Source organism: Ranitomeya variabilis, chromosome 7 (assembly GCF_051348905.1).
Source record: "Ranitomeya variabilis isolate aRanVar5 chromosome 7, aRanVar5.hap1, whole genome shotgun sequence".
NCBI classification, from domain to species: Eukaryota; Metazoa; Chordata; class Amphibia; order Anura; family Dendrobatidae; genus Ranitomeya; species Ranitomeya variabilis.
The window spans coordinates 147,806,596-147,826,746 of record NC_135238.1 but is presented as its reverse complement, the minus strand read 5'-3'; the positions used below and the strand labels follow the sequence as shown (position 1 = coordinate 147,826,746).

Below are 20,151 nucleotides of genomic sequence, written 5' to 3'. Positions count from 1 at the left end.
TAATGTTACCATTCACTAACATCTTAGTAGAGTTCTCGTCAGCGCTGAATTATGTCAAGTGCGATATCTCACTCTTTCACAGTAAGAGGGGCACAGAGGGTTGTGGAATCTCACGCTGCATACCAGGGCTCCCACAACCTGGATGTTTGGACCCAAATTTTGCTGGAAAGGTCTGTTCCTTTTGGTGGCATTACGGCTACTTCCTCGCATTTATGACAATAACTTATATTTAAAAAATCATGTAAGGCTGACCACTCTTATTAAATAAAAACAGCAGCCCTAGACTGGTGGTAGGTGCTCTTTAAAGCGACCCTCCAACGTCAGACTGAAAAGTGACTATACAAACATCTTTCATGTGTAGTCATCCTACCTGGTGCCATCAGTTTCTCCCCCATCTGCCTTGTGCTCATAGATTGTCATTAAACCTGCGTCTAGGATGTGAGCCACTGTGAGGGTATGTGCACACGTCAGGATTTCTTGCAGAAATTTTCCTGACAAAAAACGGACATTTCTGCCAGAAATCCGCATGTGTTTTTACCGTGTTTTTGGTGCGTATTTTCCCAAATGCATAGAATAGCGGGAAAAATGCAGAAAATCGGCAAAATTAATGAACATGCTGCTTTTTTTTTACTGCGATGCGTTTTTTTCGTGGAAAAAAAGGCATCATGTGCACAAAACATGCAGAATGCATTCTAAATGATAGGATCCATAATGCATGCGTTTTAAATGAGTTTTTATAGCGTTTTTATCGCGAAAAAAACCTGAACGTGTGCACACATCCTGACACCGGGAGTGCAGTGGTAAGTCTAAATCAAGCCCATGTTACCTTCCCTGTGCACATGAAATGCAAGGGAGGCTGACTCTTGACGACACTGTGCTGTAGCCATCTAGGAAGCTGGAGGAATAATATGCCAATCTGAGCAGAGGAGGCAGTGGGAAACAATCGAAGGCAACCTGGTATGGAGACTATTGTACAATGGAAACGTACAGTCACTTTTTATTCCTGGATCACTGATACACAAAGGATGAACTGTCTTTATGACTCTATAATCATTGTTAGAAATATTTTCAGAGACTTGGTCAGGGGCACTAAATGTATACATCTGTAGGTATACCTAAGAACACTCCGTCACATCAACATTAAGCACCCTATATTTCTGACCATCGGTTTACCCTTTTTGTTTGTTTTTAAATAAGGTTTCTAGCATTATCTGTAATTAGCACTTTGAAATTACCAGTGGTGAAAGAACATGAGTGCAATGTAACAATAAGAAGGGTCAAGTTTCAATTAAACAGCACTGAATGTAAAGTAATCGGTTCTTTACTGCATTTTACATTATGATAATGTGTGCAAATTGTAAAGCGCTGAGGAATATGTTAGCGCTATATAAAAATAAAGATTATTATTCAGATAACTAGTAATGTATTGGGGGTAAAATCACCTTTATATTTCTTCACTCTACTGCTTTGAGCCCTGGTTTCAATATCCAACACTATCAGAGTCTGAGCTTCACTAAAGCCATTCTAGTTGACTAGAGAGGTGCCATGTTGGAGATGCCTGGCATGATATGACCAGCGCTAAAGCAAAAAACAAAACAAAACATTTTTTTTAAAGGTACCCAGTGGTTGTGAGTGGATTTCAGCCCTTTAAGAGTTTTACTGGCAAGTTGCTGCAATGTATTACATTAGTATTATGAGAAATGTAAAAGGGTAACTGTACTTTCAAGTAATTTTCAGAATAAGCTGTCCTGTGTATGTACATGATGAATATCACCATTTCTGGCCATTATGTATCTTGTATGCTCCCCTCTCTAATTTACAGTTCACTGTGAGCTGGTCATAGGAGACAAGCTGCAGTGATGTCTCTTATAAAAAGCAAACGGGGATTCCTGGGCTTCATTTTTTTCTTTTTAGCAGAGACAAGCTGCAGCATGGAGGACATTACACAGCACAGCTAAGCTTGGTGGATGTGAATTAGCTCTGGGGTGAGGTAAAGGACTTGATAGAAAGCTCACTTTGATCTTTCCGTTTCTCCCTCTGCCTGTTTCCTCACCCTGCTCCTCACTCCTTCCCCATAGAGTAAAATGGACTGTGGGAACTAGGCAGTCCTCTTGGCTAAGATGGATCTGAGTTGTTGTTTTCAGAGTTCAAGGGGAAGAGAAGAAGTGTCTGATAACTGGGGATGAAAGCCAATTTCTCTAAGATAAATTACAAAACTTCTTATAATCACTTGTACTATTGATTTATCCAGAAGGTTGTTTAAAGTACAGTTCAATTTCAAGATCTACAGTTGTGGCCAAAAGTATTGACACCCCTGCAATTCTGTCAGATAATACTCAGTTTCTTCCTGAAAATGATTGCAAACACAAATTCTTTGGTATTATTATCTTCATTTAATTTGTCTTAAATGAAAAAACACAAAAAGAATTGTCCTAAAGCCAAATTGGATATAATTCCACACCAAACATAAAAAAGGGGGTGGACAAAAGTATTGGCACTGCTCGAAAAATCATGTGATGCTTCTCTAATTTGTGTAATTAACAGCACCTGTAACTTACCTGTGGCACCTAACAGGTGTTGGCAATAACTAAATCACACTTGCAGCCAGTTGACATGGAATAAAGTTGACTCAACCTCTGTCCTGTGTCCTTGTGTGTACCACATTGAGCATGGAGAAAAGAAAGACCAAAGAACTGTCTGAGGACTTGAGAAACCAAATTGTGAGGAAGCATGAGCAATCTCAAGGCTAAAAGTCCATCTCCAAAGACCTGAATGTTCCTGTGTCTACCGTGCGCAGTGTCATCAAAAAGTTTAAAGCCCATGGCACTGTGGCTAACCTCCCTAGATGTGGACAGAAAAGAAAAATTGACAAGATTTCAACGCGAGATTGTGCGGATGTTGGATAAAGAACCTCGAAAACAAGTTCAAGCTGCCCTGCAGTCCGAGGGTACAACAGTGTCAACCCGTACTACCTGTTGGCGTCTGAATGAAAAGGGACTGTATGGTAGGAGACCCAGGAAGACCCCACTTCTTACCCCGAGACATAAAAAAGCCAGGCTGGAGTTTGCCAAAACTTACCTGAAAAAGCCTAAAGCGTTTTGGAAGAATGTTCTCTGGTCAGATGAGAAAAAAGTAGAGCTGTTTGGGCAAAGGCATCAACATAGAGTTTACAGGAGAAAAAAAAGAGGCATTCAAAGAAAAGAACACGGTCCCTACAGTCAAACATGGCGGAGGTTCCCTGATGTTTTGGGGTTGCTTTGCTGCCTCTGGCACTGGACTGCTTGACCGTGTGCATGGCATTATGAAGTCCGAAGACTACCAACAAATTTTGCAGCATAATGTAGGGCCCAGTGTGAGAAAGTGGGTCTCCCTCAGAGGTCATGGGTCTTCCAGCAGGACAATAACCCAAAACACACTTGAAAAAGCACTAGAAAATGGTTTGAGAGAAAGCACTGGAGACTTCTAAGGTGGCCAGCAATGAGTCCAGACCCGAATCCCATAGAACACCTGTGGAGAGATCTAAAAATGGCAGTTTGGAGAAGGCACCCTTCAAATATCAGGGACCTGAAGCAGTTTGCCAAAGAAGAATGGTCTAAAATTCCAGCAGAGCATTGTAAGAAACTCATTGATGGTTACTGGAAGCGGTTGGTCGTAGTTATTTTGGCTAAAGGTTGTGCAACCAAGTATTAGGCTGAGGGTGCCAATACTTTTGTCTGGCCCATTTTTGGAGTTTTGTGTGAAATGATCAATGTTTTGCTTTTTGCTTCATTCTCTTGTGTGTTTTTTCATTTAAGACAACTTAAATGAAGATAATAATACCAAAGAATTTGTGATTGCAATCATTTTAGGAAGAAACTGCGTATTATCTGACAGAATTGCAGGGGTGTCAATACTTTTGGCCACAACTGTAAATCTGTGGAAAAGTAAGGGGTGGACACAGCTATACAGTAGATAATCAAAGGAACACAAAGAAAAATGAGAATGCTTCCATCCATTAGCCATTGTGACGGATCCGTCACAATTGTTGAGAAAACGGTTCCAACGGATCCGTTTTTTTGACGGATCCGTTACTTGGGGGTTGTCTGGGAAAAGTATCTACTTTTTGGAGCATGCGCAATTGAAAAAGCGGATTGGGGCGACGGATACGCCGAAATGACGGTCGCGACGGATCCGTCGCCCATAGGCGGCCATTCTATGGAATGACGGACGCGACGGATCCGCCGCGAACCGTCATTTCGGCGTTGACAAAAAACGTTTCAATGTCCGTCTATGTCTAGACAACGTCCGCCAAATTTCAACGGATCCGTCGCATGACGGATGGAACGGACGACCATCCGTCACAATCCGTCGCCAATGCAAGTCTATGGGAAAATAACGGATCCGCCAAAAAAAAATGACGGATCCGTTATTTGAGGAAACTGGCGGTTTTAGACTGACGCCAAACAACTGAAGTGTGAAAGAGGCCTTACCCGGGCTATATAATAAAAAAAAACAAAAAACGGGATGTCTGTGCCTGTTGCCAATAATTTATCTGGCAAAAAAGGGGAAAGAGAATACGCCATTAACTTTGGATATGGGGCTCTTTTCTTCCTAATTAGCATGCAAATGTTGATATGTTGGTATCATTAAGGCTAAAAGGTGACATGTCGCACGCAACTAAGATTGTGCCGTCATCGCATCTAGTGATTTCCTTTGGTGCTGTATTGTGACCTGGCGAAATTGCAACAGTTTCTAATACTTCTGTCGCTGGTCACAATCAAGTCCCTTACCATAGATTCCTACTTGCATGTGATTTATCTGCTGTTTGGCCTTTTTTTTTTCAGCTCTAAAATAATTGTACAACTTCAAATGTTTTAGGGCACACAACTTGCATGAGAATCACTACAGCGCGACATGTTGCAATGTTGTCCCTGACTAAAAGGGTTTGAGATTAGAAAAAAACCCACAATCAATATACATAGATTGGTACCAGTGGTATTGCAGCCCAGTCCAATTTAAAGAAACCCCTCCAGTATAAACTGAAAATGTGACAAGTCGCTGGTCCTATTGATAGAGAAGTCTAAGACAGCGGCCATTATCCATTTTGGTAAAGCAGACAGCAGGGCTCCAGAACAGAGGAATGGAGAGAAGAAGCAGCATGAAAAGGGTGTCAGGGATGTTGGCTATATACATCCCATACAACCCCTTTTAATAGCTGGCCATATTTCTCATAGCACCAGAAGTTTACACATAAGGAAATGATCTACAAGGAATTGTGCAGTCATTACAAACCCTCCTCAAAGACAGAACTGCAAATATTGCTCTGGAAAAGGCTTGTGAAGAAATGTAAGTAACGTTTCTGGTGAAAGTAGTACAATCAATTTAATGAATATTTCACACCATAAGCATGGGGAATCCTTGTGGAAGAAACTGTATCAAGACAAAAGAGAAAAAAATATTTAAGACCGGGATAAGAGAAACCAACATCTAATGGTAGCTGCATTTTCTATTTCTGCACATGGACCCGTCAGGTTAGAAGAGGCTTTTATTTTTTTTCCCCAAAATCTCTATAGGTGAAAATATGAAAATACAGATTTGTTGTTTTTTTAATTTGGAGAAAAGTGTAAATGCAACACTATACTGTAACCCAGGGACTATAAGGGGCAGGATGTAAAGGTAACACACATGACAATAGCACCCATTTGCAATTAAGGCAGAACTCCGTTTATGACTTTCCGTACTTACTGGCCACTTTGGCAGAACCATATTACAAACTCATGAAATAATAGCGCTAAGTAAATCTTTTGCACCAATATCATGCTTGATGACCGTATACTATTCTTTACACTTGACTAGAAACAGACATTTTGAAATAAAACATTCTTGTTATCCTTTATTTTACAGATGCTATATTACTTACAGAATTATATGCCTATTGTAGGAATACATGCAGAAACACACTGCACACCAACATACACTACAAAAGATTTCATTATATGTAGAATATGAATAGGGATTTGGTCCTGTTGATACTGGGAATAGTCATGGATCACCAGATTCTGTTTCTGTTCAGCAAAGTGCACAATGACCTTATCCGGAAACTGCGTTGCTTGATTGGATATTATGATACCAGAAGTTTAAGTAGTAGTACATTAGTCAGCCAGGTGTGCAACAAGTCCCAAAAAAAGTTTATGAAGTAGGTTACCAGTCTCTAGAAAGTTTGGTATTCTGGTCTCTTTTAGGTGGGGCTGGAGGTGGTCCCCTTCGTAACGTTGCATAGCCTGATAAATGGCTGCCTCCATAGCAATTACCTTTTTGATGTTCACCTAAAACCTCTGGTGGTGGAGGAGGCAGTACCATATCATCCATTGTAGCAGTGGGTTCAGGCCTTGACAAACGGGCCGAGGTCAGAGAACTATGTCGAGTAATAGATTTTCGCTGTAGAGTCTTATTTAGGTCAGCAAGGAATCCAGGTTGTACACTAAGGCCAGGCTTGGGCGAAGTTGGGGCTTGAGGACTTACGGGAGCAGGTTCTGTCATTTCGGCTTGCATTAACCTCATGCTATCATTGCGTTTTGGCCTAGTTGGAGGTGGAGCCTTCTTTACAGATGATTTGGACCATGTCTGGGGCTGTGGATTTACTACTGCTACTTTTGGTGAGGTATTTCCAGAGAACAACATTGGTGGGGCATCTACAGGTGGAGGTGGAGGGGGCAGTAGCTCAATATCTGCTGGTGGAGGTGGAAATTCAGATTCAGAATCAGAAGGAGGAGACGGAAACTCTGTTGTAGGTTCCTTTGCTGTAGGCATCATATGAGCAGAGAGATTTCCTTGTTGAAAAACCATCGGCAAGTTAACTCCTGAAAGATTAAGTTTAACTGGTTTTGGTGGAGCTGCTGGTGGGGGTAGTGACTCTTTAGAAGGAGATCCAGGAGACTCTGAAAATTTAGAAACAAGGCTGTCCACAGATGTCTTCTTAGATTCATGATACTCAGCAGAACTATTGGACTTAATACTAGAATTTCGTTGTGGAGTTGGTGGAGGTTTTTTCCCTCCAGGACTTGATGTCTTGCTTGTTTTCTTACCAGGGGAACCAGTTTTGTCTGGTGTTGGTGAAGGTGGTGGAACAGGGGATGTTGAAGGAGGGGGTGGAGGTGGTGGGGGTGGTGGAGGAAGTAATGCTAAGCTACTTTCAGGAGGAGGAGGAGGAAATTCCGGTGAAGGAACAGAAAATGGTTGCCACTTTGGTTTTGCCTTTACAGCTGGCGGAGACTGAGGAACAGAACTTGGTGTTGCTGGCTTAGCAGTATCCGATGGAGGAGGTGGTGGAAACTGACTAACAATTTGCTTAACGGAGGGCATGGCTGACTGTGGAGAGGAAGGAGGCTTAGTGGAAAAGCTTTGCTGTTTTGGTAATGTTGGAGGTGGCGTAGGACCAGTTGGAGCTGATGTAGTTATTGAAGATTGTGGTGTTTGGGAAGGGGTAAAATGTAATTGCTTTTTGGGTGCTGTCGGTGGTCCCGTGGCTACAGTTGTTGGTGGATTTACAACAGGGACTGTGATTTTACTTATAGGCAGAAACTGTTTAACAGGGGCTTGGAATGAAGGTGGTGGAGGAGGTGGTGGTGGCAATGGTGGGGGCGGAGGAGGCTGAGCAGTCTGAATAGTGTTATTTTGTGGGACTTGATTAATCTTTAGAGGAGGTGGTGGTGGTGTAAACTGAGGTGTGGATGGCACACAAGGGTTAGGTTTTAGCATTGCCATAGCAGAACCAGGGGGTGGTGGAGGGGGAGGAGGGGGTGGAGGAGGGGGTGGAGGAATTGCTCCATTTGGAGTGACAACCATTTGAGGTTTTGTACTTAGTGTAATATGCTGACTTGCTTGGGTAGCTGATGGTGCCTTGAAATGAGGCCCTGGATATTGGGAAGCATTTTGTAATCTTGTGATGGTACTGTACTTTGCAAACAATATTGGGGTAGATTTGGACTGTGTGGGAAGTGGAGGAGGAGGTGGAGGGGGTGGTGGTGGAGGTGGCGGTGGAGGAGGAGGTGGTGGTGCTGCAAACGGTAAGGGTTGAGATAAAGCATGTGGAGACACAGCTCTTATCTGGACTTGTGCCTGGGGGGTCAACGAAGTTAAGGGTCGTGTTAGAGTTTCAATGCGAGCCTAAAATGACAACAGAAAAAAAAAATACATGAATAAAAGTACATCTAAATGCAACCGTTGTAAAAACTGTACCAAAACATAACATTGGATTTAAAGTGAGAAGTAAAATACATAGAGGTAGAAAAACAAACTTCTGCACACAGGTCCATTCTGTATGAATGTGTATTTATACCTGTCTATGCTCTGCATCAAGCACCATCTTCAATCCCTTAATGGTGTACAAATATATTATCTGTGACATATGATCACAGACTGCTGTAAATGTACATCATTGTGATTGCACTGGCACAGAAGAATCTTGCTGGCAGATAGCCAGACGCAATGGCACGGTCTGATGAACTGACAGGCAATCACTTAATTATCAATTATTAATCCACACGTACCCAAAATAGCTTAATTAAAAATTGTTGCGTGTCCCATGTCTACATAGACAGGAAAATAAAATAATTAGGCTTTTGGAATGCAATGAAACAAAGCAAAAAAAAATGTGGCAATCCTTAAAATGAAATTGTACTTCCAAAAAACTTAAAAATTAATCTTATCAGAGAAACCAGCTTCCTTCTCCATTTATAGAGACTTCTTCCCCTCTCCTAAACTCACCAGCCACTGTGAAATAGCAGCTGGAGCAAGACATGGACTGCAGGTGTCATATGACACAGCCCATTATCGCCTCTGGAGAGAGGAGGGTGAGGAAGAGCAAGGGGAGGAAACAGGAAGGGGCAGACCGAAAAAAACATTGTGCAGAGCTCTGTAAGAAGTGTTTTACTTCACATCAGATGTTGATTCAAATCAACCCAGCTGAGCTATGTTGTATTTCTGCTGCTAGCCCTCTCAATTTGAAATCCAGTCTGCGCTAGAAGGAAGAAACCAGCTAATATATTGTCTCTCATACAGCACACAGAGAGGGGTTCCTGCTCGTCATTCATTTTTTATAGCACACAGAGGCAGTAGCAGCATTGAAGACATTATACAGCAATACTAAATTGTCTGGATGTGAATCTAGCCCTGGGGTGAGGTAAAAGACTTGTTATGAAACTCAACAAGATCTTGTCTCCCTCTGCCTGTTTTCTCTCTCTGCTCCGATTCCTCTTTCCCTCCACAGAGTACAATGGGCTGTGTCACAGCACAATGGGCTGGTAATCCTCTTGTCTGAGCAATAAGGAGTTGTGCTGTCTTTTTTCAGAGTGGAAGATAATTTCAGAAGGCGTGGGAAGACTAAATGGCTCATAAGTGGTGAAAGAAGCAGATTTCTCTGATAAGATATATTGCAATGTTTCTTTTATTTGCCTGTATAATTGTTGGAGTACGGAGTTTGTTGAAAGTACAGTTCCATTTAAATATGGTTTACTGGGATTTAATGAAATGCGTCCAACAGCAAAAAATGTGGTAAAGTAATTCAATAGCTATAAATCATATTTCAAATCAACCACCATTCCAGCATTGCCTCTTTGTGGTCCCCGATGGTCCTATACAGCAACATTACCTATATTGTTAACTTGACGGCAGCAGCCAATCACTGGTCTCAGCACTTATTCTGGTATGCATGGCAAGTGACTGCTATGACCAGCGATTGGCTGCAGTGGTGCATCACATGATCAGCTGTAAAAAGGGAAGAAACTATTGAAACAACAGGAGATTTAAAAGGCAAGTTATTCTTTTTCATGTGACTACACTGCCTGCGGTTGGGTAAATAAAAAAAAAAAATCCTGGGAAGCCCCTCTAATACTTAAGGGATTTACAGTGTGCAGATCTTGCATTAAAACAATTACTGTTTTCAATACTAGAAGATAAAAACAAACAGTGAACAGTTAATCAGTGCAGAACTGTAAAAATCAAATAAAGCACAAATTAAAAGGAAACACGAATATGCATCAATATCTGATTACAGTACATGAAACAACTGCAGGGCAAAGACAGCATTACAAGTAAGGCTATGTTCACATTAGAGAAAAGGCTTTTTATGCTCTTATCTTCATTTTAATGATGATCTAGCTTAAAATTTGTATATTAATTTTTATGCACTGAAAATAATGCCAGTGTTTTGTTGCCCATTTAAAATTACATTGAGGGCCAATGGGAAAAAAGACACAGAAGAGATTGTTATTTTCTCCTCTTCTGTTGTTCAATTGATGACAGATATCGACAAGGAGGTTTTTTTTTGGTCTATGCTAGATGGGACGTATGCAACTCATCCTGTCCATCAGCACATCATCCATTTTTATGTAAAAAAAAAAAAAATCCCATTTAAATAAATAAATGGAATCTAATAACATCTCTATGTAGATTTTGGTCACAAGAGATTCATAAATAAAAATAAAATAAAAACAGCTGCTGGGTGTGAACAGAACCAAAATTGTAAAGCGAGACAAAGGAGGATGGTGCGAAGAGGCAAGTTAAGCAGAACATGACTGATATCCCTATCCTTCTCTTTGCAGCCAGTGGAAAATAAAAAATAAAAAAAGAGAAAGTAGTCCTCCATGTCCCAGTGTGAACTCGCTCTGCCTATTAGTATTTATTGTAAGCCATTTTAATCCTCATGTACTGGATGGATTGCATCAGACAGTATGTGGCTATATGCCGTGCGTGCCATGGGACGTATAGAAGACATTTCTGCAGATTGTGTGTGCAGCTCTGACTACGGGCAAAGCCGGGGGGCGGTTGGTGCAGGTCACGCTCCGTTCTACTTCACCCACATTGCAGACTAGTTTCTAATCAATGTCTGCAGTGTAATATTAGCTTCCTGAAGGACAAATATTCATGCACAGTGGACTCTAAGCCGACTCTGATCCGTTACTAATTCCGGGGGCATCCCACCAACAAAGTACATTTTAATTAATAGATCTTCACATAAGTTCCACAATTGGAACAATAGAAACGACGCATGCGCATACATGCACATGTCCTGTGTACCCAATGTTAAAGATAGGTACACAGGACGCATGCAGAAGTATGCGGATGTAGGCGGACTTAACGGAGGACGTACTCAGCCCTCCGCAAAGCCCCCGAACGCTAATGTGAACCTGGCTTAAGGCCACGGTCAATATTTGGTCAGTATTTTACCTCAGTATTTGTAGCCAAAACCAGGAGTGGAACAATCAGAGGAAAAGTATAATAGAAACATATGCACCACTTCTGGATTTATCACCCACTCCTGGTTTTGGCTACAAATACTGAGGTAAAATACTGACCAAATACTGAATGTGTGAATGTGGTGTAAAGGTGCCCCTGTGTAATGGCTGTTTCTGACCGTGCAGGAAGATGGTGGGATATACCAAAGCTCCTGGGCAGGGGAGAAAGCAAAAGAGAGTATACAGACAGGACAGCATGGGATCGCAGCTCATTATTTCCCTGCCTGTTGAAAAATATTTTTCCTCACAGAAAGCAGCTCTGTAATCCTGTCGTGTCTGTATACTCATTTCCTTCCTCCCACGCCTAGGGTATGATCAGACCATGTTCCTGTACGGTCAGACACAGCCATTACACAGTACACAGCAAGGGCACAGTTATAAGATTACCTCAGCACAGGAACATTTTATATAAACACATCCAATTGTGGAAATTATTATTATTCCAAGATCTAGTGATTAAAATGTATTTTGTTTGTGGGGAAACACCTGTAAGTGCAGTGATAAAATAAACATGCAAATATGATTGTTCATATATATACGTCAGTATAAAGCAACAGCTTTATCCTGTTGCAATCCATGCAACGTCTCCACAAATGTATGACGAAAGCTAAAGTCTGTTGTCTCCCCCGTACCCTGTGAATGAGATGAGCCTTGATGGAGGAAGAGTGACAACTGGATGGATTACAGGGAGTCTGTCACCCCTAATACAGCTATACAGTGCCATTACTCACCCATAATTTGCTGACAGAGCACAGCCGTATCTTGACTGACAGGGCACTCTGAATCCGCACTCATATACTTACTGCCGGCTCTCATTGCTGGTTCCTGTCAGCAGGCTGCAGCCAATGCAGTACCAAGTGGCAGTACCAAGTGGCAGCACCAAGTGGCAGCCGCAGGCCAGAGCCAACAATGGCGCTATGTGAGCGTGGCTGCAGTGTCCGTGCGGAGGTGCAGAGCCGCTGACTGACAGTGCCGACCTCAATCAGTGTCTCTGCACTTCCGCACGGACCCTGCAGCCACGCTCACAGTGTCATTGTTGGCGCTCATTGCTGGGTCCAGTCTGCGGCAGCTGTTTGGTAATGTAATGCAGACAGGAGCCAGCAATTAGAGATGGAAATAATAGTGTGCGAGAACAGCTGATGAGTGCGCGGTCTATCAAGATGACGTTTGTAAATTGAGGATGGGTAATAGTGCACTGAGCTCTTTAGCCACGCCAACAGTGCACCGATGCCCCCTCATCTGCATGCAAAACAAATCATTTTTTTAATGCTAACTAAAGCATTAAAAGGTATTATTTTTATAGGGGCCACTACATACTTGTAACAGTGGTTTAATTAGCATGGGGGCGACAGACTCCTGTAATGGCTGTTTAAGTGAAGCACAGGCAATTGGTGCACCCTTGACGTGGCCAAATGGATCAGTATAGGTCCCCACCTACTTCTTTTCCACTTATCTCCAACTGGTTGGCAGCTCTGGACTAAAATAAGAATAGACATAAATGAAGAAAAGATGCACTGAACGGTTTGGCCACTTCAAGGAGGTGACGAGTGCCTGTGCTTGGTTTGAACAGTTATTTCGTGTTGACAGACTTCCTTTAACAAAATGGGCACTATGCATAAAAATTATATACCGGTAGGTAGTGTTCAAATCAACCGATTTAAAATATTACTACAAGTAAAAAAAATGATAATGCAGCCATTGTGATGCTTCCTTGCTGCTGTGCGGTAGAGCTGGGAGTTCTGCGCGACGCTGCTCATACAGTACAAAGGATTATATAGGGGGCTGATCGCTGCATATATGCCCACTACAGAGACTGGAAGCCACAAATAATCACCTTCAGGCTATCTTTGCCTGAGTAGGTTTTGCCTTTTGTGGCACATCCACATAATGTAGCATGAAAAGGTTGGATGCCGACCACAACATATCTGGCAACATTTAGAACGAGATTTGGGCCACAAAAAAGTAATAAAATGTTAACCAGAAGCCAGGGAATGCTTATGTTAAGGTTCATATTTTCAAGAAAGGATTAAGGATTTTTTTTTCTTTTAGAAAGTTAGTCTGGAAAATCCCAGTTAACAACATCCAGGTTAAATATGTGCTTTTTGGTATGACCCCTGACCTTAATACTGCCCCGTACAAATCGCTCTGGGCTTGATGGCCTTAGCTGTGGTGGGCTTCACATTTGGAACCTGGGACAATGAGGCAACAGGAGAAACACGAGCAGTGAAACAAAATGCAAGGCGACAGAACAGCAACATGATGCAAACGTGTATATGCTCACCCCATTCAATAGAATTTCCCATGTTACAATGAGATTAAATCATTTTCATACAGGTCAATCAAGGGAACTGACTGGCAATCAATTATTTGCTCAATTTTACAAAAGGTGTCAGCAATGGTCTACAAACTTGCCCAGTGGAATGAGCAGATGACAACAATACAAATGGCGATGATTTCATATAATTATGAAATGATGGAAAATCTACAGTAATCTACATTATGGAATGGGAAATCAGGTGCGGGGCACAGAAATCATAGATGCAGAAACCAGCAGCCCGATAGTCATGCAGCCGAGCCGGTCATGCCCTCATTTCTTAAACAGGCATTGTTTGCAGACGTTGCTACCTTGCTGGATTCCTCCAGCTGGGTTCCTCTCTTCCAGGCTTCGGAGAAGATGGAGCTCACAATGCTTTGGGAACGCACGTGGCTGATGGCCAGGGAATCAGACAGTCCGCTATCTGATTGATTTGAATGGTTTGATTGGGATTCTGGATAAGAAAAAAAAAAAAAATCGGCAATAGGATAATTAACAATGCTTTATGCCATAAAATTCACACTTATTCATCAGTAATTGGTGGTAGCTATATTGTGTTCATGTTCAGTATCTCCCCACTCTCAATACTAGGTATTTATTTATTCTCCTTCGTTCCCCCTGCCATACACACCTCAGCACATCATTACCATAATTCATTCATTTCACAACTTATCATGCCACCCCCTAACATGATAGCATAGAACTAACAGGACGCACATTGTAGCATCACGTGTCCCCATAACAATGTGATGTGCAAGGCGGCATCACACAACACCAACGCCACTAGCACTCCGCCCCTTATGACCCGCTCTCCCACATGACTCTGAGGTCACCGATTTTCTGCCCCCTATGACGCGAGCTCCCCATCATGTGAGGCCAACGTCACCCTCATCCTGCCCCTATCAGGCAGCTTGACCTAACATTTGCCCCAAACAAATCTTGAAACATGTAGCTCCAAGAAAGGGGGTGTGGATTTGGACACATTCTTTAAATAACTAGCTTTGATGACACCACACTACCATGATGTACACACCACAGGCACAGGAGCGCACGCCAGTACACCATAACCAAGGTAGTTCTCATGGGCCACTGACACCATTATCTAAAAATCCTCTTGGAGTCCCTTACGCTATGAGGGTTTTGTCTACTGCCAAATTACCAAAACAAAAAATTCCAAAGCACAACACCATGGGACAGATTTATTTTCCTTCCGAGAACTGGCATTGAAAAGTCACAAGGGTTTGCGCAGCGAGTAACAATGCAGTTTGGCATCTTGACATTTTACGGCGACCCAGACAGCTTTCTGACAGAAGTATGGAGTGTCTTATAAGGGCTCCATACACTCACACCATTTTTCACCACAAAAGTAGCAGATTATAGATGACATTTTTTGGGCCATGAAAGATGTGCCAAAGTCATTAGGAGGTGCAACTTACTCCAGCATACTGTGGATCAAAACTGGGGTACAAAAAGGCAGTCTTGGTGCAGTCCTCCGGTGTACAAAAAACAACAACCCTATATTGTGCATAAGTCAAATGCATTCAACTTATGGGAATAAAATATAGAATTTTACAGGTTGCCAGTGTCAATAGGCACTAGGATTTCCTGCTTCATCTGGGTGTATTCAGACACATAAATGTAACCCAATTATTCTGCTAAAGGCAAAAATGTGCGCTAAATCGAAATGTATGCTCTACCTGGTAAACTAGAAGAGCTGGAGCCAGATTTCATGCTGGAGCTGGACAATGAGGTCCAGTCATAAGCAGCTTCTGTCCTCTTCAAGGCTTCCTGATAATTGATGTAAAGCTGCTTCCCGTACTACAATGACAAGGAGAACGTCAGCACATAAGAAGCCAACAGTATGGAAGAAATAATGCAAGAGCCGTAAAGCCACATGAACCTCAGTCCTATACGGGACACACATGCACTTCTGCCCTGGAAAGACATCTGGACCTGAGAATCCTGCCATGCTTCAATGTCAATGTTATGACTTATTCCAACAGGTCACCTGAGCACAACTTCACGAAAATTCAAGGTAACATTTGTCAGGAATCAATCTCCATCACACAGTGAAATTCTCATGTCTTTCGCCGGGAGCCACACTCCCCGGGCCGCGCGCTGTGACCCCTGCCGTTTCCTTTGATGTCCGTTTACATGTGTTGCCTTCAGATCATGTAGGTGACATGATCCAGAGTAAGCAATCAGTAAACCGATCACCACTTCTGTCACCGTTGCTAAATAGATGGAGATACATGTGCTGAATACTTTAGCCCCTGGGCTCAAATAAGGCAGATAAATGTGAGGAATGGCATAAATTACCTTTGCTATACGGATACCATTAACCCACTGGTGTAATGTTCGGACATCGTCACAGCACAGATACTTGATATACTGAGACTTTTTCTGGATTTGTGGATGCTGTCAATAGGAAAATAATTAAAAATACAAATCAGTTAGCAGTAATTGTAAAAAATAAAGTAAAATATATAATTACTGTACATGACAATTATATATGTATGATATATAAATATATCAGAATATATTAAATAGTACACCCCCATGGTCTGCCTACAAAGCGGATTTGTGCGTGAAAAATCAGCTGTGTATTACGCATATTTTCTCATTCTCATGTAATACAATGAGTTAAAAAGAAAAACAAACAACATGAGAAGGCTAGTATAGATTAATGTGGAGATACTTCGCAAGGCTGCGGGTCAAACAGCTAACCCCTCCGCCTCTTCCATACACAGGACCCTCAGCTGGCCGGACGCTCCTGTGTTCTCTACGAGAGTGCAGCTGCCAGACATCTCTAGTAGAAGAGGTACGCTCTCTGAGGACAAAAGGACGGGCAGGGCACAATGGTACATGCTGGATCCTCATCTCCCCAGCCATCATCTACCGATCCGGTCCTCTCCCTGATCCAGGACAGAGCGTTTTGGCTGCAGAGGTGACATCACACTGACTGCACAGATCACTGATGTAGCCAATCACCGAGCTCAGTATCTATGCCTAGGGAGACGGCACAAGTCATGGATTGGTGACAGTGCTGATGTGTGTTGTCACCTCTAGTGCCAGAACAATGAGACCAGAGCAGGTGCTGGGGAGAAGTAGGGCGAGAACCTTGGTCTGTTTGTGATTTCAGGTGTTTTAAAGCATCTGGGGGTCAACTTTCCTGAAAGTGGAAAACCCATGTAAAGGGATTGTTCCCCTTTCATAAAACATTAGTTTCTGGCTGAGATTTGTCAAAAAGAAAACCAAGATCAAAAATGCACTTTTACTCACGGTCCCCGGGTCCAGTGCTGAGTGTCTGGTGCTCTTCCCAGTGTTCAGTATTGGCGGAGATGCTAACGTCACATTAACAGCAGTGATGAGCGAGTGTACTCGTTACTCAGGTTTCCTGAGCACGCTCGGGTGTCCTCCAAGTATTTGTTAATGCTCAGAGATTTAGTTTTTGTTGCTGCAGCTGCATGATTTGTGACTGCTGGACAGGCTGAATACATGTGGGGGGTTGCCTGGTTGTTAGGGAATCCCCACATGTATTCAGCCTGTCTAGCAGCCGCAAATCATGCATCTGCAGCAACGAAAACTAAATCTCCGAGCTCTAACAAATACTCAGAGACCACCGGAGCGTGCTCGGGAAAACCTGAGTAACGAGTATACTCGCTCATCACTAATTAACAGCCAATAAGTGAGCTTAGCCGCTCTTCATGTTAAGATGCACGCCCCAATCAGAGCACACAAGCTCACAGATGGGCTGCCATACTGTCGACACAACATCAGCGCCGTAGCCAATACCGGACCCGGGGAGCAGAGGCGGAGAACCAGTGATCGACGCGGGGACAGTGAGGAAAGCACATTTTTCTTTTGTTTGAGGTTTTTTTTTTTTACAAACTGCAGCTGGACACGAATACGGTATTTTCTGAGTGGAGACAACTCTTTGGCCATAGTGGTTGTAATGCAGCATTGTCACCACTAAGTGTCAGTATAGCCACAGAACATGGAGCCACGCGACGACTCCTGGAAGATTACGCTGCAAATTCCACTTCTGATATGAAAAATTGAAGCCTCAGTGGCCAATAAAATTCCACAAGCCGCAAATAAAACAATCCTGTTGCTTCCATAATAAACAACGTTGTTTATGCCAAGTAGATGAGAGGAATGTGTTACATAATCTCTTTTCAGTACATTCCAGCCTAAGGGGTAATTACAGAGCAGCGGTAGTAAGACCTTACCTTTAATACCAGGCAGTAGTCTGTAGGAGCCTTGTACTTGCTCCGATACTCCTGACCATAGTAAACATTGACATGATCCAGCTGAAGGAAGCAGACGAGGTCTCGAGATGCCTAATAACAAGAAGGTACTGTTAGTCTGGCAGCAAGGAATCATATTAGGCAATTAAAAAAACATCAATGTGTTTTCCAAGCAGATGATTTTAAGGAATGGCTCATAAAAGAAGCTGGGATCAAATTATTTATTGAAAAGAAGGAAATAAAAAAAAACAAAAATGTAAAATGCCTCCACCATGCTTTATTGTTTCATATTTACAATATGTCCCCCAAGTACCGATCTTGAAGGACCCCAGCTGAAGGGGAGTGAGATTAGTTCACTTTTGTCGAAGTATGTTGGGCTGATGCATAGCAGCAATCCTGGAGAATATATGATATTTCCAGAACAATCCTTGGAAATCTTGGAAAAAACGGCATAAAACTACTTTGTAATCAAGGGGTCTGTTCTATGTATCCACCAGAGGTCCGAGCAATGAAGGGAGTGCAGTGCCAGTTCCTCCGCAATGACGCCATTTATAAGAACTACATTGCTCTTTGGTTTTTCACTCCTAACTCGGCTGAATCACCATATAGTTACAGGATGGATATAAAACGCTTAAAACACGGCCTTATCGCTGAACTCTCCCGATCAGGACCAAAAACTAGGCAACCAAGTAATCTGAATGTCAGTGATGAAAAAAAGGTTTATGGTGTCTCTAGGGGGACCACAGGGTCACAACTGCCTAGTCTACAGATATAGCAAACTTCAACTGCACATTTATCCCACTACACGGCAATGAAATATGAAAGGAGCCCCTTCACAGAGAAAGGTCTACAGTGACATATGAAGACGCCATCCTAATAGTCATTATCCACCCTTTAAAGGCCCTTGCCATGTGACTTGCAATAGAAGGCTAAACCAGAATCCCCATTTGCAGACTGCTCCGAAGTTCGCGCCCCAGATTAGTGCCAATAGACTGGGGAAATAAGACAAAACATTTCTCCTTTAGAGAACCTCTCAGCACAAATTTGCAATGTAAAGACATGGCTGTGATACGGCTACATTGATACCTTTGGGGAAAAAAAAATCTGCTTTGATGCTTTTCTTTAATCAGCACTGTACACTTTCGGTGCACAGAGGTCGAACTGTGCACGGGGTCTTCTCTCCCCTGTCTATGGTCCCCCGGACCTTCTGGTCTCTGAATGACAAGTCACTGCGGAGATTTCATTCACAGACGGAGGGCTGGGAACCACAGATGGAGGGGAGAAGACCCAGTGCACAGTCCGGCCTCTGTGCACCAAAATCAAATTTGCTGAAAACTTCATATGCTCATTAAAGAAGAACCACAAAGCTGATTTACTCACCAAAAGTATCAATGTGGTCAGTATTACAGATTTACACTACAAAACCGTGCTGACAATGCTGACAGCTTCTCTTTAAAAGGATGGTCAGGCGAGGTAGACTTATATATGATTGCTACTTCCAGTAGGCGGCAGTAAGAGACTCCGTTCTCTTCTCCTGAAGAGGTCATTTACATATCTTATTTCCCAGGCAGCGGTTTCAGGCGAACTAGCAGCAGCTCTGTGTGCCTTCAGCCTTCTCCCTCCCTTCTCCATAGAACTTTATGTGCACCAACTGTCTCAGGAAGGAGAAAACCAGTAGTTACTGAAAATAGATCTAATCTGTGAGGAGATAATTTTGAGAAGGTATGCTCAGTCCAGGGGGAGACAGGAGTGGATTTCTCTAATAAGATATATTGCAAACTTACGCTTTACCCCTTACACATGGCAATGTTATTAATGGTAAGTACAATTCTAGCTCTGTGCTTTGTGACGACGGTAAATCCTCACCTTTGCTTTCCCTTTTGGTACATAGTAAATGCCAGATGCTCTAAGCAGGAAATATCTCTTCTTCCAGGACTTTTTTCCATCATCCTTCAGCCACAGGACACCCTCTATTTCTGGGACAGTGACCGAGCTACCGCAGAAGCATTCCTGCAGACAGAAGACAGAATTAACCAAATCCAGAATATGTCTGTGTCTGGACTGTTCACATTGAGCTACACCCTTACAGCTAAACTACTGTCAGTGTAGAGAAGAGTGGGAGCAACACCTCCTGGGATGAACCCCCGTGGGATGAACCCCCCTGGGATGAACCCCCCTGGGATGAACCCCCCTGGGATATCACAAAACCTGACCTGTGTCCACCATGTGGTGCTGGGAAGGCGCTCTACCATTGCTGGATCAGATGCCACATTCACAGTCATGTGCTTTACAGGAGATAACAGGCCTGGAACCG

General features: G+C 42.8%; 1 protein-coding gene across 5 annotated transcripts in view; it reads right to left on the bottom strand.

Annotated features, from left to right (window-relative positions):
* Positions 1 to 5,848: 5,848 nt before the first annotated feature.
* The window catches only part of RAPH1 (Ras association (RalGDS/AF-6) and pleckstrin homology domains 1), a 159,241-nt gene continuing 144,938 nt past the window's right edge, over positions 5,849 to 20,151 (bottom strand). For 3 of the 5 annotated variants that reach the window (XM_077271981.1, XM_077271978.1, XM_077271980.1), the window contains 6 exons: positions 19,704 to 19,847; positions 17,820 to 17,930; positions 15,907 to 16,005; positions 15,285 to 15,405; positions 13,899 to 14,041; positions 5,855 to 8,145 (listed from right to left, as the gene is read on the bottom strand). In XM_077271981.1, the coding sequence (XP_077128096.1) occupies positions 6,181 to 8,145; positions 13,899 to 14,041; positions 15,285 to 15,405; positions 15,907 to 16,005; positions 17,820 to 17,930; positions 19,704 to 19,847 (2,583 nt within the window). In that variant the 3' untranslated portion in view covers positions 5,855 to 6,180. Of the gene's footprint in view, positions 8,146 to 13,392; positions 13,463 to 13,898; positions 14,042 to 15,284; positions 15,406 to 15,906; positions 16,006 to 17,819; positions 17,931 to 19,703; positions 19,848 to 20,151 lie in introns of all 5 variants that reach the window. The other 2 variants (XM_077271982.1, XM_077271979.1) reach the window with 2 other exon arrangements.